The sequence below is a fragment of the Pipistrellus kuhlii genome, unplaced genomic scaffold (genome assembly GCF_014108245.1).
Source record: "Pipistrellus kuhlii isolate mPipKuh1 unplaced genomic scaffold, mPipKuh1.p scaffold_m20_p_31, whole genome shotgun sequence".
NCBI lineage: Eukaryota > Metazoa > Chordata > Mammalia > Chiroptera > Vespertilionidae > Pipistrellus > Pipistrellus kuhlii.
The window spans coordinates 3,017,936-3,031,426 of NW_023425531.1; the positions used below are offsets into that span (position 1 = coordinate 3,017,936).

At 51.1% G+C, this 13,491-nt stretch overlaps 1 protein-coding gene and 1 pseudogene across 1 annotated transcript; one reads left to right on the forward strand and one right to left on the reverse strand.

The window, feature by feature from the left end:
• Positions 1 to 209: 209 nt before the first annotated feature.
• CHP2 (calcineurin like EF-hand protein 2) lies at positions 210 to 3,197 on the forward strand. Its single transcript, XM_036460225.2, has 7 exons — positions 210 to 342; positions 564 to 636; positions 722 to 802; positions 1,677 to 1,807; positions 1,977 to 2,038; positions 2,739 to 2,861; positions 3,042 to 3,197. Exons 1-7 carry the CDS (start codon positions 276 to 278, stop codon positions 3,093 to 3,095), a joined length of 591 nt encoding a protein of 196 aa, XP_036316118.1. The 5' UTR covers positions 210 to 275; the 3' UTR covers positions 3,096 to 3,197.
• A 7,515-nt stretch (positions 3,198 to 10,712) lies between these two features.
• LOC118731520 overlaps positions 10,713 to 13,491 on the reverse strand; it is a 38,270-nt pseudogene continuing 35,491 nt past the window's right edge.

The window sequence follows — 13,491 nt, forward strand, 5'->3', positions numbered from 1 at the left end:
CCGGGAGACGGGGCTGGGAGGGCTGGGCCCGCGGAGGCGGGCGGGAGGGGCGGGGCGGGCGGGGGGACCGGAGGGCGGGGGACCGGCCTCGCCCAGCCTCGCCCGCTGACCGCGCCCCTGGGCCGCCGCCTGTGCCCGCCGCTCGGGCGCTGCTCCGGGGCCGGGCGGGCGGAGGGCGGAGGGCGGAGGGCGGGCCCGGGGCCGGAGCCGGAGCCCCGCCTGGCGGTGGCCTTCGGCCGGGCCGCGGCCGCGCTGGCGGAGGACTCGGCGGCGCCATGGGCTCGGGCGGCTCGCGCGCGGCGCAGGTGCCGGACGCGGAGCGCATTCGGCGGGAGACGGGCTGTGAGCGCCGGGCTGCGGCGGGCGGGCTCCCGGCTGGGCACCAGGCTCCCCGGCCGGAGGCGAGGGGGCGGCGGGGTCCGCGGGGGCGCGGGCCGGGGAGCCTCCGGGGGCGCGCGCCGCCTCCAGCCTCCCGCCGCCCGGGTCCGAGCAGCGCGCGCCCTCCGGCCGCCCCCGAGCTCTGGGGGGCGCAGGGGGCTCACCCTGTCCCTTCCCGCCCGCAGTCTCGCAGGCCACCCTGCTCCGCCTCTACCACCGGTTCCGGGCCCTGGACAGTAACAAGAAGGGCTATCTGAGGTGAGGGGTGACCTGTGACCTCCGGTGCCCCGCTGACCCTCCGTCTCCATCCTCCCTCCCTCCTCACTTTGAACCTCCTTTCCAGCCGCATGGACCTGCAGCAGATCGGGGCCCTGGCCGTGAACCCCCTGGGGGATCGCATTATAGACAGCTTCTTCCCTGATGGGTGAGGGGAGATGGAGGGAAAAGCTTGTGTGGCACTGTGGGGGGAGATGGGTGGGGAGATTGGGGGCGGGGGGGAGATTGGGTGGGGAGATTGGATGGGGAGAGAATGGATGAGGGAGATTGGGTGGGGGAGAATGGGTGGGGAGAATGGGTGGGGAGAATTGTTGGAGAATGAGTGAGGGAAAGTGGGTGGGGAGATTGGGTGAGGGAGATTGGAAGGGGAGATTGGGGGGGGAGAATGGGTGGGGGAGAATGAGTGAGGGAAATTGGGTGGGGAGATTGGGTGGGGAGATTGGGTGGGGGAGAATGGATGAGGGAGATTGGGTGGGGGAGAATGGGTGGGGAGAATTGTTGGAGAATGAGTGAGGGAAAGTGGGTGGGGAGATTGGGTGAGGGAGATTGGAAGGGGAGATTGGGGGGGAGAATGGGTGGGGGAGAATGAGTGAGGGAAATTGGGTGGGGAGATTGGGTGGGGAGAATGGGTGAGGGAGATTAGGTGGGGGAGAATGGGTGAGGGAGATTGGGTGGGGGAGAATGGGTGAGGGAGATTGGGTGGGGGAGAATTGTTGGGGGAGAATGAGTGAGGGAAATGGGTGGGGAGATTGGGTGGGGGAGAATGAGAACGAGATTGGGTGGGGGAAAATGCGTGAACAGGATGATTGGGGGAGATTGGGTGGGGGAGATAATGGGGTGGGGAGAATAGGTGAGGGAAGATTGGGTGGGGGGAATGGGTGGGGGAGATTGGGTGGGGAGAATAAGTGGGGGGTAAGTGGGGGAGATTTGGTTGGCGGAGAAAGGTGAGGGATATTAGGGATGGGGGCAGAAGGAAGGCCAAGGTAATCACTGCTTCTGCCTCCCCCTTCTCACCCTCCCAGGAGCCTTCGAGTGGAATTCCCCGACTTTGCCCGAGTCCTGGCTCATTTCCGACCTGTAGATGATGAGGACACAGGAACCCGGGACCCCATGCAACCCGAACCCCTCAACAGCAGAATGAACAAACTTCGCTGTGAGTTGGTAGGGTCCCCCTAAGTGAGACCCCAGATTTTCCACACCCGTGAGGGCCCCAGGCACCCTCCACTCCCTTTGTGAGCCCTTACGACCTCCCTGCCCCTCCCTGCCCCTCTGGACCAGAACCGAGGGAAACCCACCTTCCTCTCCCTCCCCATTCTTCCCAGTTGCTTTTCAGCTCTACGACCTGGATGGAGATGGAAAGATCTCCAGGCACGAGATGCTACAGGTGGGGAGGGCACAAGAGCAGAGATGTGGCGTGCACGGGGTGGGGTTGGGGGGGTTGAATGGCATGGTGGTGGGGGATGGTTTGGGGGTGTGGCCTGGGCAATGGGAATGGGTGGGGTTGGAGTGAGGGTTAGTTGAGAGATGGGGAAGCAGTGGGAATGAGGTTGGGAATAGATCAGTGGTTCAGCTGGGGGTGATTCTGCCCCCTGAATGACATCGCCCATATCTGGAGACATTTTGGTTATCACAGCTGGGGAGGGGGTGGTGGGGCTGGCACCTAGAGGGTGGAGGTCAGGAATGCTGCTAAACATTCCACTACAAAGGACAGCCCCTCCTCTCCAGCAAGAAGCTATCTGGCCCCAAACGGCAATGGAGATTGAAAAACTGGGATCCAGGTAGTGAAGTGGGGGTTTGGGACTGGCTGGAGGATGAGGTGGAGGCTGGGGTGGAGGCTGGGTTCTGAGGCTGCAGTTGAGAATGGGCTGGGCATATTGTTGAGTTGAGTGAGGGGTAGTGAGGGCTTACACTGAGGAGCAGTAGGGGAAACTATTGGTGGATGTGATGGGAAGGGGTGAACAAAGGAAGAGTGGGTTATGAAATCGTTAATACTTTGTAACTTTTGGGGCGACATGGACAAGGTTGGGGGAGGGTGCTAGTAGTCCCTGTGCCTCCTCTTTATGGCCGTCTCTTCCTCCTCCCAGGTGCTCCGTCTAATGGTTGGGGTGCAGGTGACGGAAGAGCAGCTGGAAAGCATTACTGACCGCACGGTGCAAGAGGCCGATGAAGATGGGGATGGGGCTGTGTCCTTCCTGGAGTTCACCAAGGTCAGAACGGGGCCTGAGGACTTGGAAGGATGAGTTCCCAGGACAGATGGACAGGGAAATGGAGCCTGGAGGAGGAGGGCAGAAAGAGAGGGGTTCCCTGGGGGCCGTGAGGTGGGAGAGGAAGTTGGAAGACTAGAGGGCTGAAGTTCAAGTTCTCTTAACTGCACCCATCCCCACCAGTCCCTGGAGAAGATGAACATCGAGCAGAAGATGAGCATCCGGATCCTGAAGTGACCTTTGTGCGTGAGGCCAGCTTGAAAAGACCAGTTCTGCCCAGTGTTCATTCTCAGCCCGCACGGAGGGAGGGGCTCCAATAAACCCTTCTTCTACACTGAACTCTCTTTAGGCTCCAGGCAACAGCGCTGGATGGGCGTGCACTAACGTCCAACTCACTTGATGTCAGGCCTATAAATCAGCCAACAACATTTTGGACGCCAGTGACTGAAATCCCAAATCAAAGGGACTTCAGTTAAAAGGGGTGCGGTGGCTCAGATAACAGTCTGAAAGTGTCCTCAGGCAGAGCTGAGCTGAGAGCTCAGAGGATGCTGTCTGCCTTAGTTTTCTCCATTTCTCTCATTTGTGTGTATGTTGGCTTCATTCTAGAAGGGTCTGGCCACCAGCGGCTCCTCAGTAGTCCAGTGGGAACAGGTTTTCTTTTTAAAGATTTCTAGCAAAGAGTGTCATCAGCTCCCTGGGGCCTGGTCCCTTCTCCAGGAGAATGGAACGTTCTGATTGGCCAGACCTGTGTCATGTGCTACCTGTTGGAGGGAGGAAATGTAGGTGCTGAGGACTCAGGTGGGGTAAGGGATGGTTGCTTAGAGGACAACGAAGTGCTAGTAGCTCTTGTCTGTGCTGGTCAGACAACAAGAGCTATCCATCACCGTGAAGTTGACCATGAGGTCTTCTTGGTCCCATGGGTGCGTGCTGCTGTGATTTGGGTGAGGGGAGGAGAGAGATAATACATTATAAATAAGACATACCTTTCTATGCTATGAAATCGAACTTTTTGAGAGTAAATCCTTGGGGATGTTTAAATTGACATATCACAAAAGGAGTGTGAAAGTCACATAAAATTGTAAGATTCTAGGTCTGTAGCAAAGCACGTGGCCGTAGCTCTGGGAGATGCTGGTTGTCCTGGCCACGCCCTCGCTCAGGTCTGTGCTGGGATTGTCTTGTATCAACACGTGAGAGCCACCTGTGCTCATCTCGCCCCAACTCTGCCTTGGGTAATGTCGCCCCGCACCGGGGAACTGGCTGTGGGGAACGCACACGCTGCAGACATTGGCCAAGGCAACAGGCAGGGCTTTGCGGTCTAGGAGAGCCCGTGGTTAGCACTCCAGCAAGGCTTCACCTGCCAGCGCTCCCGACCCCAGCTTTCGTGAGCTCTAATTGGTATGCGACACCACATGCACACAATTTGATGAGTTTGGACATAATCAAGGTTTTACATAGTCATCTCCCAAAATTTATCCCTTTGTTTTTTAGTTTTTTGCGTGTGTTTTTTTTTTTTTTTAATTTATGTGGTAAGAACACTCACCATGAGGCCTACCTGCTTAAATTTTTAAGTGCACAGAACCTTAATGGGCCTGGGCATACTGGAGGAGAATGTGGAACAGCAGAGCTCTGGAGCTTGCCGTGTGTAACTAACTATATCCATTGAACAGCGGTTTTCTATGTCCCCCGCGCCACGCCCTGGTAACCACCATTCTGTTTACTTCTATAGCTTTGGCTGTTACAGGCCTTATATAACAAGCCATCCGAAAACGCTGTGGCTGCCTTATCTCACTCAGCACAATGCCTCCAGGTCCCCCCACTTTGTCACGAAGGGTAGGATTTCCTCTTTTTGTTTTTGTAATCCTCACGAGGATACTTTTCCATTGATTTTTGGAGAAAGTGGGAGGGAAAGAGAAAGACTGAGAGAAACATCTATGTGAGAGAGGCACGTTGATTGGTTGCCTCCCACACGTGCCCTGACCAGGGTGGAGATCGAGCCTGCAACTGAGGTACATGCCCTTGATTGGAATCGAATCTGGGACCCTTCAGTCCTCGGGCTGATGCTCTAGCCACGGAGCCAAGCATACACTGGAATAGAAGGCGCCACATGCTTCTGTGGATGAACATTTGAGTTGTTCCCATGTCCTGGCTGCTGAGGATGAGGCTGCTGTGAACATGGGGTGCAGTGTCTTTGAGACCCTGATTTCATTATCCTGCTGGATCATATGGTAGTTCTATTTTATTTTGTTTTATGTTATGTTATGTTAATCCTCACCCAATGATATTTTTGCATTGATTTTTAGAGAGAGTGAAATGGAGGAGGGAGAGAGAAAGAGAGAGAGAGACAGCGATGTAAGAGATCCATTACTTGCCACTGGCAAGGGCCCCCAACCAGAGACAGGATAGAGCCTGCAACCGAGTTACTTGCCCTTGACTGGAATTGATCCGGGACCCTTCAGTCCGCAGTCCGCAGTCCGACACTCCATCCACTGAGCCAAAGCAGCCAAGGCTATTGTAATTTTTTGAGGATCCTCCTGGCTTCTCCCCACAAGCATGGTGACACTGCACAAGGGCCTTGCTGGCCAAGCGTGCATGCTGCTGTGTGAAGGGCGGGTTGGAGCACCCGGGAGCTACTGACCCTTGGAGCAGGCCCCAGCCAATGGCAGGTAGAAATTGTGGTTAATACTGTCTCTTACCCTCAGAAGGGGCAACTTACAGGCACAGAAACCCCCAGCAGGCAGGGCCTCGTTTGCCCCAGTGCTACGCTGCTTGTGAGAGCCCCGGGCTGGCCCCCTGGTCCTGTCTCCCTCCCACCAGTGCTTCTGGGTCACTTCACCAGTACTCGGCTCTCAGCGCCTTGTCTCCGCACTCTGGACAAAGCCCACCTCAGACGGAGTGCACTTTCCAGAATGGGGCACACACTGCCCGTGCTGTGGATGCTGTGAGAGGGCTGTGGGAGCGTCTGCCTCCTGGCATTTCCTGACGTTGGGAGTCTGAGGTCACAGGTCACTGTGCAGCCTGGGCCTCTGGTACTGTCGGGTGGGCATTGACCATCCCAACGCTAGCATTCCCATTGCAGTGTGATTCTGACAGAGGACTCTCCTAGTTGAGGGAGGAAGCAGAGAGGGTGTTTGATTGCTGAGGGAATTGTGTGGTTTTGGTTAGGACTGTCACCTGAACACAGACTTTGTGATTGAGGGTGTTTAGTCAGTCTCTGGGCCTATTAAAGGGGGGGGATGGGAGGGATAAAACTCAGAGTGGCTCTTGTTTCCAGGCAATGTGGGGAAGATTTGTATATAAAGAGAAATAGAGGAGCGAGATGATAGATGGTGGCTGACTTTCTTTATAACTGGTCTGTTTTCCCCATTATAGTGTTTCTCAAATTTTGTTGATGGTAAATAAAATACTCAGACCCTTGGCCCCTTTTGCTCTTTTTGAGAGCTCCTGGAGTCTCCAGAAAAATCTGTCTATCTATCTATCTATCTATCTATCTATCTATCTATCTATCTATCATCTATTCATTTATTTATTTATGTTTGTAAGAGAACAGTTATTTGGTAACTCACGGAGGTAGAAGTAATTCCTAGATGAAATGGGCTTAGGAAGCAATTTATAGCGGTAAAGAACAGGGCGGGAGCCGGAGTGAGGAAGGTGATGGAAGGTGCCTGGGGGGAATGGGGGGGGGGCAGGGGAAGGAAATGGGGAAGGCACAGGTGTTCTCCTAGGAGGGAGAGCACACAGGTCTTCCCTCCTATGGGTTTTAGAAGTGAAGATTGTAGGGGAGGTCCCTGGGGAAGATCTCACTAAGACAGCCAGCAGTTTCCAGGGGTGTCCTTTCTCCGTTGTGGTCTCCACCAACTGGCCGGCACCAGGGCAGGGGCTTGTTATTCACGCAGCTGGTCCTGGAGCTGAACTAACACCTGAGGCCTGGATGTTACCTGCAGGGAGGGGTCCAAACCACATGACCCTTGATAAGCGAGGGGAGGAAGAGCCACCTGGGGACGAGGCCCAAACCCTAAAATTGATTGTCCTGTTGCTTGGCACCTGGGGCTGTCCACCTGGTGACCCCAGTACCTGGTCTGTGTCCTTGCTGTGCTCATGTCTGTCTAACTGCCTGCAGTATCCCCCTCCAGACCTTGCCTCTGAATTCTTCTGAGAAAAGGGGCACAGGGACTCTTCTGTAGCTGCTTCCTGCTGAAAAGGGGTGATGTTTTATCTCAGAGCCCAGAGACCCTCGCTCTCCGTCAGGGTGTCTAGAGGTGGTACTTCCTGAGTCTGACTAGGACTTGTAAGCTGGTGGAGACAAACACTGTTATAAATCATATTGGGGCAGCCCTAGCTGGTTTGGTTCAGTGGATAGAGCGTGGGCCTGTGGACAGAAGGCTCCTGGGTTTGATTCTAGTCCAGGGCACATGTCTTGGTTGCAGCCTCCTCCCAGCCTGGGTAATACTTCTGTCTTTCCTCTCTCTAAAAAAAAAAATCAATAAAAACATTATTAAAAATACCTATTGGGGCAAAAGCTAGAATGACAAGAATTAGAAAAAATGGTCCAGTGGAAGGAAAAAAAACATTTAGTTCTCACTAATTCCAAGACAAAGAATTGGAGAAAAATTAAGCATTAGTTTGGAGGGTTGTAGTCAAATATTTAAGAACACTAGAAAAATTCAGGATCCAATGCAACTCATAGGTGAAAAATAAAACTCTGAAGACAACTGATCGAAGTAGAGGCTAAAAGTGATAGCTGTAGTTTAGAGTCTATTGAAACACGTTTCCTCCCTAAAACCACTGTCATTTTTATTGGAGTCAAATTAAGAGCAATGTATTTACTGTATTAAGTTTAGTTTCAATTTGGCCTGTCATTTATATAACTTCCTTCTAACATTTCTCTTTACAAACCTACAACATTCACAAACCTTTCTACAACTTTCCCAACTCTCTTTACTCATTCAGAAACAACCAACTTTAAAACAATTCACTTTCTTTTCCCTTCAAAATATATTCCATATCTTATAATCCTATTACCAAAACCATACAATTTCTTTCCAACTTAATTTGAACTCTAAACTATTAGAAACCTCAAGTTCCAATAATAAACAAAAAAGCAAACAACCAGCATTTCTTAGATGGACTTTATGAAGACATTTTAGACACACTTTCAGTTTGAAGAAACATAACTTGAGCAAAGCAGGAGACATAATTGCTGGGTCGTTGAAAGGAATGCAGGAGGTCGGAAGTATTGTAGTAAGGGGTTGCAAACCAGGTCCTCTGGAAAGCCAGATGGGCTGAGCCCCCAAATGGTGGGGTGGGGAGTCAGAGATTTTAAAGGACTCTAGGCAGGCTTTTTCTGGATGAGAACTCTGGGTGGGTCCGGGTACCAGGAAGGTCCTGAGGGGAAGGATAATGGTCTTAGCAAGTGGAATGTGGTCTAAGCCAGCAGTCAGCAAACTCATGAGTCAACAGAGCCAAATATCAATAGGACAACGATTGAAATTTCTTTTGAGAGCCAAAATTTTAAAACTTAAACTTCTTCAAGTGCCACCTCTTCAAAATAGACTCACGCAGGCCGTGTATTTTGTGGAAGAGCCACACTCAAGGGGCCAAAGAGATGCATGTGGCTCGAGAGCCGCAGTTTGTTGAACATGGGTTAAGCACAAGGGAATGGTGGTTGTAAAGTGATCTAAATGGCAGCTCCCAGGCGTAGGGGTGCTGATTCAATGACTTGATCGGACCTAATAATATATCGACAGTTCCAAATTCATTTTACAGACTTCCTACAATAAGCATGCCATACTCCAAGGCTAACACGGGTCAAATAAACAAGGTGTAAGTTTATATGGGCCACAAAAAAGCAAAAGCTTCAATTTTCATAGAAACGTAGATTTATTTCGATAGAGACATGCTGAATACAAAGGGCTGAAATAAATCAGTAATCATTAACATAAAATAATAGAACATTTTAATAAAAATTAATATTTTTTCTTGAACATTAACTTACCAGACACTGAATAACTGCACAAATTAATAAGCGTAATGCAAACAAACCTATTTTTCTTGTTATATCAAAGCAAAATATTTCCTGTTGCACACACCAAACAAGTCAGTCCAAGACGTGGCAATCAGCTCTAAAATATTAGCTGCTAATATTAGTGGCAAGAAACGGAGTGCCTGAGTATAAGGTACATAAGGGAAATGAATGCAACACGAGTATAGTCATCAGTCATTAGCAAACATTGTAGTTCATTATTAATAATTATGTACAACAGGATATTGTAAAAATTAAGTTATGAAGTTTTTATTAAAACGTTTGTTACATACCATTATATTGGCTGGGTTACAAAATTATTCGTTGTGGGCTGCATATGGCCCGCAGGCCGCCAGTTTGACATGCTTGCTGTAGGCTGATGCATATTACCACATAGATGAACCTGGGAAGCAAGAGGCAGGGACCACAGAGGTGCTGACTTGTGGGGTCAGACCGACCTGGGATCAGCAGCCTCTGTGCTTGGGTTCCGGCCACAAAAGAATTCAGAGCCAAGACCCAAGCTGTAAGAGAGCATTTATTTGGTAAAACAGAGGTAGAAGAAGTAATTCCTAGAAGAAATGGGCTTAGGAAACAAGTTATGGAGGCAAAGAAAGGGCCCTCAGAGCTTGGGAGTGAGGAAGCTGATGGTAAAGTGCCTGGGGCAGGGAGGGGAAAGGGAAGGGGGACGGAAAGGCAAAGTGTGTTCCGGGGAGGTAGAGCGCCAACATCTGTATTTTAAATGAGAGATGTGGGACAGCCGAAGACCAAACTTCAGAAACCCTGACCTAAAGCTTCCAGCCAGGCCGACTCCTAGTGTCAGCGTCCCTAGCGGTTCCCAGTGTCCACAGCGCCGAGCAGACCCCGGGCCACAGGCTCTCGGGAGAGGCCTCCCGTCCGCTTCTGCTCTGTGCCAACGACCAGTGGGGTCACTGGGGATCCCCAAGACTGCACGTGGGGAGCTGCTGGCTGGGCTGCTGTGAGGAAGTGGTCCTGGGAGTCTGCGTCCCAAGGGACCATGTGGAGGCAGCCTCGGTGGCTGGACATCCTGGGTCTCGGGCTGCCTGCTGGTCAGACTGGATCGGTAGAGCTTGGCCAGGGAAATGGAGGCCCTTCCCCAGGTCGGGTCCCGGGACGAGTGGCAGGGCTATGGGACAGACGCTGTACTGCGAAGCTGGAAATGCTGAAAGCCACTGTCTTCTGCTGACATTTGTGTGCAGACTTGGTAAGCCTGGAAGCTTGGAGAGCTGGGGCACATTAGGGGCTGAGGTAACAGTACACCCTGGGCGGGGGGAGTACCGTGCTATGCTGGGGTGCAGCAATGCTGAGTCTGGGCCCCGAATCCTCACTGGAGAGGGGCCCCGTGTGCTGGGGGGGCACTGGAGCTGTCCCCACTTGCTCCAGAGCTGCTGGGAAGGGCTGGGCCTGAGCTGGCATTTTCTGGAAGAAGCCATCTACACATCCTGGAGAGAAGATGGGAGCTCCAGACCAAGCCCTTTTTGTTGCCAAGGTGACTGACTGAGACAGTGTGTGCAGGGACAGTGTGTGCAGGGACAGTGTGTGCAGGGAGCAAGCAGAGGACCCGTGGTGACACTGGGGGGACCTATGGTGGCGACCATTGCCTCTCCCTAGCTGACCAGGAAGACAGTCAGAATTCTGAACCCGACTCTCACATAGAAGGAAACTAAGTTGCCCTCAGCCCCACCCAGCCAACACAATAAACTAGATATTAATCAGGCAATGTGCAGACCTGGCTCCTGCTATAGCCCTGCCTGAGCACGGGTGTGGCTCAGTAGAAATACCTTGAGGTTCAGAGCTCTGAGACTGTGTCTGGGCCCTTTTATTTATTTATTTATATTTATTTATTTTTCATTGTAAATGCATTTTTATTTAAAATCAAAAGATTTCTGAAACAACTATACTAAGAGTGGTTATTATAGGTTTTTAGCTAAATAAGACGTAGCATTAAAAGAATTATGTCCACTTTAACTTTTGAGAGATTTCTCTTTAAAGCACCCTTAAAACTTACATATTCAAAAGAAACTAACTATAAAAAAACTTTTATCTCAGGAATAAGTGTGAGAGTGCACAGGCAATCTTTAACCACTGCCCAGTGATGGAGCACTAAATTCAAAGCCATTTGAGAGTTTCCTACATTGTTCACTTAAAGGAAAGCAAATGCAGAGTTATCAAAGAGTTTCTTGTTAATTTATAGCCCTTGGAAAGCTATAACTTTTCTTAAAAATTATTTCTAAGTTTTAAATTTGTCACTCCGAAATGTAACACATAGGATTTACAAGTATTTCATTTTTTGAGAAAGTTTGAGAAATGACTACAATTGTAGCACATCCAGAAAAACTGGAACTAGTTTTTACAATCTCTGCAAACCTTTATGTTCTACATTTATTTTGGAACCAATTTCTAATGAAATAGAATAGAAACAACACAAATGTGTACCACACTGCGGAAGTAGCTTACACTGGCCAACACATATTCAAAGCAAGTTCCTTTGTACTAATTTCCTTGAAGAGTTTCTATGTCATTTTTGCTTGTCACAAGGACAAAGGACCCTCTGTAAAAATTGCTCTTAGGTGTTTGCCCTGCCAGCTCAGGGCATGTCCTCAATAACCTCTGCACATCCCAGTGTCCCGCAGATAGCAGCACTGTGACTGGGGACAGTCCTGCTGGCTCTCCCTCGCTGCCTCATCGCTTGCGTGACCATTTTTCATATTTGTCCTGGCTGCTCCGCTTCCTCGGGGGAGAATGACTGACTGAGCCTCGAGCGTGGAAGCTGTGCTTGTAAGGGTGGGCTCTGTGCTTCTTCCGGCTTTCTTCTGTCTGGTTCTGGCTCTTCGCAGGTTCCTCATCGCCCTCTTTTTGTTCATGATCTTGCTCTTCCTGTGGGGAGTGTGTTCTTAATTGTGTTAATGAGAAATCTTTTATTGGTACCAACCCATAGGTGCTCTTGTTTTCCCACGTTTTGCCTCTTTAAGGAGTTCTTCTATTGCTTTCCTCTCCAGCTCTTGGTCCTCTTCCTTCGAGGGGACAGCTTCCAGGATATTCAAGTGGAGCTGCTCTGCCCCATATCGCAAAACGTGCGACAGAAGCTCTGGGTTCTCCGTACAACCTTGGGGAGGGCACTTTGCCCTTCAGACCATTCTGTATTGTTGCTTCTGGTCACTGAGTTGGCAGGTCCTGTGATCTGTGGAAGACGCAGGTGCCAGCAGCAGCCACCTGGCAGAGCTGCTGTGTCTTGTCCTTCCCCTCCCCTCCACTACTTCCGCGGAGGCCCCTGCGCCTTATCTGTCAACTAGAACTCTGGTCTTTGATAGGATTTTTTCCACTGTTAACCAGTTTATGGAAGAATAAAATTTTATTGATTCATATAACTGGAAGAAAAGTCCAAAGGTAGACCAGGAAAATTTGAGTCCTCGAGGCTCAATGGTGTCATCAGAAAGGAGTCTTTCTGTTTCAGCTCTGCTTTTCTTAGTGTTGGCTTCATTCGTAAACAGCAATCTCAGTGGAAAGAGCTCTCCACACAGTCCTGCCCAAGCTCCCAGCAGTGAACCCCAGCTCCTCACTGCGGCCAGGTGGACATACCATTCTGATTGGCCAGCCTGGTCACATGTTCTCTCCAGACCCTGGAGAATGCAATCTCGCTTCAATCAAATGTATCATGCGTATGTGTGGTGTGTGTGTGTGGTGTGTGCTGATTCACTAAAGGAGAACCAGAATGCTGTTACCAGAAAGAAGAGGGCTATATATCCGAAAGGCAAAATCAACAGGTAATTATATGCTAACTAGAGGTCTGATGCACGAAATTTGTGCAGGGGGGAGGGTCCCTCAGCCCAGCGGGCACCCTCTTCAATCTGGGACCTCTTGAGGGATGTCTGTCTGCCCACCGGATCAGGCCTAAACGGGCAGTAGGACATCCCTCTCATAATCCAGGACTACTGGCTCCCAACTGCTCGCTTGCCTGTCTTCCTAATTGCCCTTAACCGCTTCTGCCTGCCAGCCTGATCACCCCCTAACCACTCCCCTGCCAGCCTGATTGATGCCTAACTGCTCCCCTGTAAGTCTGATTACCCCTAACTTCCCTCCCCTGCAGGCCTGATTACTCTAACTGCCCTCCCCTGCAGGGTTGATCACCTCCAACTGCCCTCCTTTGCAGGCCTGGTCCCTCTCAACTGCCCTCCCCTGCTGGCCATCTTGTGGTGGCCATCTTGTGTCCACATGGGGGCAGGATCTTTGACCACATGGGGTCAGCCAGCTTGTGTGGTCAATCTGCATATTACTCTTTTATTAGCTAGAATAGAGGCCTGGTGTATGGGTTGGGGTCAGCTGGTTTGCCCTGAAGGGTGTCCCGGATCAGGGTGGGGGCTCCCTTGGGGTGTGGAGCAGCCTAGGTGAGGGGCCTGTGATGGTTTGCAGGCCAGCCATACCCCCTGGCGACCCAAGCGGAGACCCTGGTATCTGGAATTTATTTACCTTCTACAATTGAAACTTTGTAGCCTGGAGCAGAGCCAAGCCTCCTGCTCACTCCATGGCCAGCAGCCATTTCTTTGGGGGTTTGTGTATCTTCTATAATTGAAACTTTGTAGACTTGAGAGGAGGCTT

Excerpts from the sequence above, each read along its gene's own strand:
- CHP2 (XM_036460225.2), top strand. The coding sequence starts at position 276 with ATGGGCTCGGGCGGCTCGCGCGCGGCGCAGGTGCCGGACGCGGAGCGC. Across the intron at positions 637-721 it reads AACAAGAAGGGCTATCTGAG|CCGCATGGACCTGCAGCAGA; the intron begins GTGAGGGGTGAC and ends CCTCCTTTCCAG. Across the intron at positions 2,039-2,738 it reads CCAGGCACGAGATGCTACAG|GTGCTCCGTCTAATGGTTGG; the intron begins GTGGGGAGGGCA and ends TCCTCCTCCCAG.